Source organism: Rhincodon typus, chromosome 31, assembly GCF_021869965.1.
Source record: "Rhincodon typus isolate 14 chromosome 31, sRhiTyp1.1, whole genome shotgun sequence".
Classification (NCBI taxonomy): domain Eukaryota; kingdom Metazoa; phylum Chordata; class Chondrichthyes; order Orectolobiformes; family Rhincodontidae; genus Rhincodon; species Rhincodon typus.
In genome coordinates this window covers 12,871,133-12,881,629 of record NC_063362.1, presented here as the reverse complement: position 1 = coordinate 12,881,629, position 10,497 = coordinate 12,871,133, and the positions used below count along the sequence as shown (strand labels likewise).

The 10,497-nt window shown below is 39.8% G+C and overlaps 1 protein-coding gene across 4 annotated transcripts in view; it reads right to left on the bottom strand.

Annotated features, from left to right (window-relative positions):
* tp73 (tumor protein p73) overlaps positions 1-10,497 on the bottom strand; it is a 235,353-nt gene that overhangs the window by 112,685 nt on the left and 112,171 nt on the right. Inside the window, exon 1 of one of the 4 annotated variants that reach the window (XM_048615019.1) lies at positions 2,934-3,011. The exons of the other annotated variants lie outside the window; for them this stretch is intronic. Within the exon in view, the coding sequence (XP_048470976.1) occupies positions 2,934-2,972 (39 nt within the window). The 5' untranslated portion in view covers positions 2,973-3,011. Of the gene's footprint in view, positions 1-2,933; positions 3,012-10,497 lie in introns of those variants that run through there. 4 annotated transcript variants of the gene reach the window in all.

Sequence of the window (10,497 nt, the reverse complement as noted above, 5' to 3'; positions counted from 1 at the left end):
TGTTATCTCACATTCTCCAGCATCTGCAGTTCCTACTACTTCTGGTATCTTGATTTGATGGGCTTGACTTGTCATCTAGACTTCTAATATTTTCCATGTTTTTGTGAAAAAATTGACAGAGTTTAGCCAAGCTTTGTGGGGTGCTTATTCTGCAATAGTTTCACACAAAATACAATCAATGATGGAGCAGAAGGGTTACAGTTGTATAAATAACCAGCACCCTGGATCAATGAGTTATGGAGAACATAAACTCTTCAATCCGAGTTTAGCCAATTTCTGCCAATGTAATAGTTGGGTTGCTACAACTAATAGTGGCGCCCATAGACCAGGGTTTTGGTTTCTTATTTCAGTGGGCCTTGTTGGAATCTGTATATGGACAGGACACCCTAGTGGTAAATAATCTAGACAGACATGTTAACAATGGTCCTGTAGAAAAGGTAGTTAAAGAGCTACTGGCATTTATAAAATTATCTCTCAGATCAAAAACTTTAAGGAAAGAAGAGGGAGAAAAAAGAAATTCAACGATTTCCTGTAATTTTTTTTTGTTCATGTAACTCAATATTGCAATTTACTTTGTCCTGTCTTTGGACAACTTGAAAGCTTTCTACAAAATTCAATTCATAGCATGTAGGGCAGGCAAGGCAATTGAGAGATTTGGGAATATAAATTGGATTTGGGTGAAATACATAAACACAGTATGAGGTTTAAAATCAGCAAATTAAGAACCAGGAAGCAGTGTGACAACAGTAATGTAGGTGGCTGGGCTCTCCCAGCTAACCCTGCAGGGAGCACAGGTTGGAGAATCAGAACACAGTCATAAACATCTCTCTGACTTCTTGTCCCATGACAGTTGCATATGTGAAATCAAGGAATTGTTCTCAATGTCTAGTAGGAATAACATTCATCAGGAGCCAAGGCTAAGACTTTAAACACGCTAAAAAAATTAAGTAGTTTTATTTTATTGGATAGCTATCAAGTATTTATTTACAATGTACTACAATACCTAACTTATATCAGCACATGTTTCAGTACCATAAATTTGGAGCAACTTTGCAATTCACGGTGCCTTTCTATTCTTCTCCCATTCTCCCAAAACTTCTTGGAAACAATTAATAATGTTTTCAGCTCTTCCATTCTTTTAATTTTCCTCTCTTTCACTTATTAGTATGCTCAGTACTGTGTACTACCCCTTGTAAAACTCTCAGAGATGTTGCACATGAAGGTCACTATATACTGCAAAACCTTTTTAATTATGTCTAAAGATCATCAGAACATGGGATTCTCTATTATCTAAACCATTGACTAAAGACTACACAAATAATGGCTCCTACTGAGTTATTTGCATGTGAGCAATGATGTCCATACAGTTGCTGTTGTGGAGCCAGCAAGTAATATAATGAAATTAATTGAAATAAATGAAAAGCATACATCTTCTAGTTTATTGAGACCTTAAGTTAAAATATAATAAAACAAGAGAAAACTTTGTGAAATTCCTAATAAAAATTGAAAGTGCTGATTCTGAAAATCAGAAACAAAAACAGAAATTGCTGGAAAAGCTCAGCAGGTCTGGCAGCATCTGTGGGGAGAAATCAGAGTTAACATTTCAGGTCGAGTGACCCTTCCACAGAAACATTCACTCTTGAATACTCTCCACAGATGGTGCCAGACCTGCTGAGCTTTTCCAGCATTTTCTATTTTCGTCTGTGAAATTCAATATAGTTTAAGATGTTTCTCAAACATTACCTCTGACCCAATCTTCTGAATGTGCTTTTCTTGAATAATTTTGGGGATTTCCAGCCCGAAACGTCAGCCTTCCTGCTCCTATGATGCTGCTTGGCCTGCTGTGTTCATCCAGCTCTACACTTTGTTATCTCAAACTAAACTCACCAAACTGGTCTGTCCTTTCTCTTTTTTGGAAGTGCCCTTTTCTTAAGCATTTTCAACTTTGATAACTTTTTATAGCATTTATACCTTTAGTTCCCAGTGCTAAACAAGCATATTGATTCAAAATTTGCAAATCTGAACATTAATCTAGAGATTGATTCTATATTATTCATCTGACACCTTCATGTACCACCACCTATGAAACCTGTTCACAGAGAATTCACTTGAGTAATGTTAATTATCAGATCTGGAGATACATCATCCAATTTTAGAAGCTGATACCACAATTATAGCACAATTGTTTCAAATGTTGAAGCCTGTTGTTCAGTATCAAGACTCTGACAAGGAAACATGACCGTAGGTCCTATCCGTACATTTTATGGGTGTTTTAGGGTAAGTAGAACCAGTAGGCGCTAGAAAGAAAGGAAGGATCAGGCAGATGAAGCATATCTGTTTTGGGAGTCCAGCAAAAGTACAAATTAAATTTGGCAATAATGTTATTGGCAGCTTAGAAAAAACAAGAAAGAGAAGTTCAGAGTAGTGATAATTTAGAGTAGATGTTATAAAACAAGGAGGGATAAGGAAAGATGGAACAGACAGGTTTAATTATAGAATGAACGCTTTGTATCTAAATTACTCAGTTAAATCAATTTGTATCAACTGTCAGGATTGTATTACATGCCATTCAGAGTTTTTTTGCATTATAGAAGAATTGGAACGTATCTAAAATCCTTATGAGCCAAAGTACCTTTATAAGTATCTAATAAGATGATTTAGTAAAGGGCACAGCAGTGCTAAAAGGCAATAGTGACCAGGGACCAAGACTACTATAAACCCCTTTCTGTGATCAGAGTGACATTAGGTCAGCACAGCAATATATAATATTAATTTCAGTCATAGTGTTGTCTAATTACCTAGCAACAAGCAGAAGGAAATGAGAGCAGCATCAAACTTATTCCCCAACAAAAAAGCCAACAGGTACAGATTTTGCCAAAAATATAAAACAATTTTTAAATATCTACATAAGAGGTAAGTTTGTAGCCACCTACCGTGGTGCAGTGCTGGGCTGCGTCACTTATGTAAAGCATTTTAGTGTTCCCGAAATGTGGGTGCAGCTAGGATTATTCCCACCTCAGGTGTCATCGGAGAGAGGAGGGATGTTTTTCTCCCTGTCTTAAAGAAACATGGTGTGGGGTATACCACAGATCTTAATGGTATCCACTGACCAAGGCTTGGAGACTATGAAATAGATAAACACGGTGGGATAGGCTTTGTCGCTTTTCCATCTCTCCTATCTCTCGTTCTCTCTCCCCCTCTTTCTCTCAAACCTCTCTCTAGACTGCATCTAACAACAAAACTTGGACCTCCCCTCTATTCCTCATGACTATTCAATTAACCACAAGGCAGGTTCAGACTTGCCCATTGATGTTTGGGACTCTACCATTTCAGATCTGTGATGACAGAGGGACTTCATTAATTAAAAAGGCATTATTTTGCCTCATGCGGGGTCGCTTAATGTTTTTCTTTAAATGCTCAATATTATCCAACATCAGACTTCCAAATCTGCTAATATAATTAAAATTTAAGTTGTAGATTGGCTCCAAAAAAACAGTGGAACATCAAACCACTGTCCTTGGCCCTTGCTACAAGTTTTGTTCCATATAGGCACTGATTTTATCCCCCTCCTTAGCCAGTGAATGAGGCTGAACCAAACTGTTTGCAATCTCACTGTCCTATTTGACCCGGAGCTAAACTTCCAACTGCAGTTGCATTTTATCACTAATTCCACCTATTTCCCTCTTTGTAATATTGTCTATCTCCATTAATGCCTCAGCTATCTGCTGCTGAAACCTTTTGCATCTATATCCAACTATTTCAATGCTCTCCTGGCCAAACTCCAATCTTCCACTCCCCACAAAATTAGCTCACCCAAAACTTGGCTGGTTGTATCCTAACTCATCGTAAGTCACATGCACTCAGCTCCATGCTTGCTGACCTACATTGGCTCCTGCATCAACAAAACCTTGATATTAAAATTCAAATCCTTATTTTCTTATCCTTGCATGGCCTTGTCCCTCTATGCCTAAAACCTGTACCAACCCTTGCACCCTCTGAAATCTTTGCATTTCTCTATTGCTGGCCTCCTGTCCAGCACCCACAATTAGAAAGATTCCTTCAGGCATCTAGGTCCTAAGTTCTGAATTGGCTGCTTAGATTTTTGCCTCTCTTTCCCATCTTAAGTTGCTTTTTTGAACCTACCACTTTGACCAAACTTCTGATCACCTGATCTAATATCTAATCCTTTGCCTCAGTGTAAACCTTTGTCTAATTATGCTCTTGGGAAAGTTCTTTGGACATTTTACTATGTTAAAGGTGCTACATACATGCAAGATATTTTCGCTGAAATATCTACATAAGTTCTACATAACAAATAATTAAGATGTGGATAAATGTACGTTGCCATTTATTTCACGCAAATAGTTTACAGATCACACATTAGTCTTGCAGCATAGTTAATCTGGTTAAACAAAGATAAGAAAACTGAATATAGATTGTACTTCCAAAATCCAGCACTCTCAGGACTGAAACTATGCTGAATTTTGGACACCTGGGTCAGGTGGGGTCAAGGGTTGTTTGTGTCAGATCAGAGCGTGGGACTAGACTGTCATAGCATTGTAATCAACTTGGCAAAACTAATACCCCACTGAGAAATTATGCCTATGGTGACAATAAAAAAATTCACTGAATTCAATATCAAATGCTATGTTTTCAAAAATGTCTGGTGTTTGAACAATTCAGGTTTTCAGAAAGCTAGGGTTTGAATGTCTAACTGTACTGTTTTATGGAAGGTCCAACTTTAAAACCCCATCACTGCTTTTGATACTTTTTAAAAAATTGTTTCCTAATCTGTTACCTATAGTATGTTAAAATTTCCTACAGGCTGCATATCCTGTATGCATTAAACTTGCTTCCTGGCATGCTTAAGTCATCATACTTCAGACTGTACCATGTCATCTGACTCATTGACACATATTTGTCATAGGACAGGCTATTAAACTTCACTGTATCAGATTTTGTGAGACACACAAAACAAGAAGGATGAAGAAAGCTGAGGAGTTCAGGTGGGTTTTTCTGAAACAGAAAATGCTGTAACTACTCAGCAGACCTAGCAGCATTCAGCACCTAGCAGAAACAGAATTAGCGATATAGATCTTGATCCTCAAATAATTTTGACAAAGGGTTGTTGCCCTGAAACACTAACTCTGTTTTTCTGTCCAGGGGCTACCAAACATAGTCAGTATTTTCTGTTTTTTTTTTAAAAATTAGATTTCCAACATCGGCAGTATTTTCTCTGGATTGTTCTGACTCAGAACCGAAACTTTGAGCTGCTATAATTTCCATGTTTGAGTGCAAGAAATCGTAGGCTGCCACAATTACTTTGATTTATTTACTTGGGCTGCTTCTCCAACACAGAGTACTTACCAATATCCACAAAAGGTCAGGATTAACAAAGTGAACCATGGTAAAATAAATTTCTGATTACTGTGGGCCAGTATTAAAATAAAATACTTTCATTTTTACAGAGAAAAACATAAACTGTGAAAAAAGAAACATGAACTTAAAACAGATAAAATAACTTAAAAAGAGTATTTGCCTTTACATAGCACTTTATGACTTCTCATTGAGGCCTGAATTTCCAGTCAACCGATAAATTTCTGAGAGGTATAGACACAGTTTTGATCAGCAAATGAAGTCAATTTAAAACAAGCACGTTCTCAGAAACAGCAACAGTTTGTCTATCTTTGGTGATGTTGGATGGACAAAGAAGGTTGGTAAGGATCTGCTTTTATGCTGAAAATGTGAGAGGATCTTTGATATTGAATGCATTGCAATGTTGGGATCATATTTTAAAATCTTATTTGAACAATGGTACATATGACAATGCAGCATTCTCTGAGCATTGCACTGACATGTCATCTTAACTTGCGTCTTCAGGCCTCAGGGGAGGATCTGTGTTGCCTACTAGTTAAAGCTGAAATTCATAATAAATCAGGCAGGTTCCATTCTCCAATAGACACATCTCTATTGACAGTCACGGTCACATTTATCTGACAAAAGACAAAATATACCTAAGCTGTTCCAAATCAAATTGCTGTGTCTAATGTGGGACTCCCGATCTTTGTTCAGATTAATCATTCCTGCAAGATCAAGTATATGAGTGGGCCTTAGTGCTTTGACCTAGAGAGGAGCAAAAGAAACTCAAAGTTTCTATTTAGTGTTTCCTTGCAGCCCAAGTAACTTTGGACATTACAGGATGATATCATTCATTTGTAATCTGAACAAGAAGCTGTGTTCAAAGGAAGACAGTTATAGAAAACTGGCATTGTAGCTCTATTTTCCATAATGCTCTGTTCAAGCTGACATAAATGCAATATCAATGAATTGATCCTTAGGTTCAAGTTGAACTGTGCTGATCTCTTTGGCTCACCTTTTGGAACGGTTATTGGCTATTTGGAAGCATACAGCACCAGATCATCAGGAGTTAAAGTCTTTAGGAGAGGTGATTAAAAAAAAAACAGGTGATCAAATACTTTTCACATCCTAGTTACTGCCTGAAGTGAAAGTACATAAATAAGCCCATATGGGATTTCACAACAACAGACTATATACAAATAGAACTGAAAAATCTCTTGAGCCCGATTATTAAATCTTCTGTGTTGTCCAGTCAAAGGATTATGATATTAATTTCTGTTATAACAATTATAACAAGGCCAGCCAGATGGACCTCATGTAATATGAGTTCCCTGATTGGGGCTGTTAACCTGGTCCAATCAGGGAGCCCTGGCTGAGGCAGAGTTGGAGGAAGCTGACCCAGGGCTAAAACGTCCCAGGATGAGCTACAGAAAAAAACAGCCTATGTCCTCAGACTCAGAGAGAGAGGGATGTAGTGATTGTAATGAGCTCAGAAATGTGAACATCATAGAATATGAGTTCCCTAACTGGGGCTGTTAATCTGTCCAATCAGGGAGCCATGGCTGACAGATAAGAACAGGAGTGTCAGACATCCTGTTCACTCTGAGAGCTGGCTCTGAGGGAGCTGGATCAGTGTCAAGGACTCTCCACATGTAAATAAAGGGTTACTTGGTGACAGGATACTTGCCTCTGTGGAATTATTTCAATGGTAACATGAGAATAACATGCTCCTGAAGAAATTCACTCGCAATAGTTGTTTTTGAGTTGGGGTAAGCATTTCTGGCATCATGCCGTTATTTGGGAAGCTTGATTTGTTCGATCCTGCCATCAAAGACTGGGCCCAATAAATGGAAAAAATGCATTTTTCTTCTGGTCAAATGACACTGGGGCAGATGAAATGCAAAGATTAATTCTCCTGACAGCTTGTGGACCTGCAGCTTCTTTAGTTATTAGGAGTTTAATGTTTCCTGAGGCACCAGATACTAAAACCTTTAAAGAGTTGACAGATTCAGTTAAGGGATATGACAATCCAAAGCCTCTCCTAATTCTGAGATGCTATCAGTTTTACACGGCAATTCGAGAACTAGGGAATTTGTGTTGGGAGAAACATGTGACTTTAGTTTAACCCTTAATGAGATGCTGACAGACTATTTGGTATGTGGGATTAATAAAGTAACCATGCAAAAGCGCCTACTAGCTGAAGCCCAACTCGATTTCAAACAGGCATAACTTGGCTTTATCATTAGAAAATGTGGCAAGTGGAGCATATGAGTTGCAGGGTATTCGGATGGAAGTGGACAACCTCGCCAATTGGGCTTGGGGAACACAATGCAATTGCACAACCTCGCTCAGGACATATCCTGAATAGACGGATGCTAGTTCAGCCCACAGCAGAACTCCAAAACAAAGCTAAGCCTCAGCCAAACAGTCAAAAGTTTCTTCAGGATCCAGGCCGGTAAGCCATTGTAGTTGCTGTCGGTATGCGGACTCAAGACAGCAAGATTCCCGCGAGACCTAAACTGAGTAAGAGAACTCATAGGCTGGTTTCCAGGAGAGTGCACATCCTAGAAAGTCCACCTATATCTGGTTTGGAACAGTTAAACTGTTTTGCAACATCCGATCAGAACCAATCAAAATAAACATTTGGTTAAATGGTCATCCGGTTCTAATGGAGGTCAGCACAGGCATAACCATTTCAAATGTGTGTTCCAAGCGCCCCAAGTGACCTACTTGGGCTGCACAGTTGACAAGACAGGGTCACATCCATTGGAAGACAAAGAGACGGCGATCAAAGGTGTGAGTGGTCCCACGTCTGTATCAGAGCTTAGGTCTTTGCTTGGGTTAGTGAATTATATGAACTTTTCATTATAAGTCCTGGACTCCATCCCAGGACCTTTGCATCAACTCTTAAAAAAGGATCAGCCTTAGAAATGGTTGCGTAGCCAAGCCATAGCTTTCAGGGAAGTGAAGAAGGAGCTATCATCCTCTAATGTGTTGGCACACTATGATCCCAAGTGAGATCTTGTATTGACATGCGATATCTCCCTGGATGGCACTGGGGTAGTATTAGCTCATAGGTGGTCCAATGGAGAGGAACACCCAACAGCATATGCATCGAGGACTTTGGTTATTGCAGAGCGTAAATACACCCAGATAAAGAAGGAAGCTCCATTCCTTCCATCATCCAATGGTCTAGCAGGAAGAGTAGTCCAAACTTTCAAAGCAGACTTAAAGAAACAGCCTACAGTTTCACTCGGTACCAAACCATCCCAGTTCCTAAATAAAACGGAAAGAACAGTGGATGCTGTAAATCAGGAACAAAAACAGAAGTTGCTGGAAAAGCTCAGCAGGTCTGGCAGCTTCTGTGGAAAAAAAATCACAGTTAATGTTTTGGGTCCGGTGACTCTTCGGTTTCCAGTCTGTTCTGAGAAAGGGTCACCAGACCCATGATGTTAGCACTGATTTTTTCTTCACAGATGCTGCCATACCTGCTGAGCTTTTCCAGCAACTTCTGTTTTCATCCCAGTTCCGATTTGATTATAGGATCACACTGCATGCAACTACAGGGATAGTTCCAGCAAAGTTGCTAATGGGGAGAAGACTCCGGACCAAGTTTAGTTTTACCTTCACGGAGCTGGAGGGGAGGGTGAAACGGCATCAGAAACACCAATGTCAGACACAAGACTCTGCTAAGCCAGAATGACAATTTACTTAAGGGGACAAAGTTTGCTGTAGGAACCATGGGAATGGCCCTGTATGCGTAAGAGGCATGGTCAACACGAGGTCAGGTCCAGTGACGTATAAAGTTTGGGTAGCTGCGACGGTCCTGATCAAGCACATGGACCATGTGAAAGCTTCAAACGTGCAAACAGTGCGTGAGCAACATGTGCCGGGCTCCTTGACTGCCTTTCCGACTGTTCTGGAACCTGTGGGTTCTCTCTCTCCATCTTGGAGATGGAGATACCTTGGAATCTGAGATGGACACAGCGGATGTCACCGCTTCAATGTCTTTCCTGCCTGAAGGAGAGGCTGAATTTCTTCCGAGATGCTCCAGGCACAAGAGGTAAACTATTGTCTGTTACACACTTCCTGTGTCAGAGGCAGAGTTGGAGGAACCTGACCCAGTGCCAAACGCCCCAGGGAGTAACTACAAAAAAAAAGAACCAGCCTATGTCCTCAGACTCAGAGGGGGAGGGATGTAGTGATTGTAATGAAGTCAGCAATGAGGTCATCCCCTGATTGGGGCTATTAATCTGCCCAATCAGGAAGCCCTGGCTGACAGATAAGCACAGGAGTGTCAGATATCCCATTCACTCTGAGAGCTGGCTCAGTGTCAAGGACTTTTCACGTGTAAATAAAGGGTGACTTGGTGACGGGATACTGGCTCTGTGGAGTTAGTTTTGTTCCTGTAACCCAACCAGCCTACTCTTGCAAAATTCAAAATACAGTGTCCAACATTAGATGGAATTCCGCAATTGGACCACATTTACTACACAATCCTGAGTGTTCAAAGAATTATACTGGCAACCAATTTAGGCTTGTCAATCAGGCTTGCTGTGCTGTGTACTTATGTGCAATGAAAGCTACATATAAATACCACTGGATCCTGTTCTTTGCAGAGAGAAAGAACATGTACACACACTGTGACAGTTTGAATGCAATAAAATATGTGACAAGCACTCACTTCTTGGGGAAATGTTTTGACCAATCAGGATGAACTTGCCTTTTTTAAAATTTAAACAAAGTTTGGCAGTAAACTGTTAGTCATCATTATCTGGTCTGTTATGCATGGCAATGACGCTACAAATCAAAGTCCACTTACTAACCAATCAGCGCCATCCTCACAGTACAAATGTTGGTTTCCTTTCACTTTGGCATTTCTTGCAAATTGCCCCAAAGAGTGCAGGATGAAAATATCAGCAAATCTGTATCTTGCAAATCCTTTCAACCAACCTTAGACCCATTGCTCAAATTGAAATAATATGATTTCACCTCTGAGACTATTCCTTGTTGAGAATATGGTCTCACAGGCTTCAAAAGGGTGGTATGTAAGTGTCAAATCACCCTACAGAGTTTTATTTTCCTGCAGCTGCCAATCAGTGAGTCACAGAATCATTGAGCATGGAAACAGACCATTCG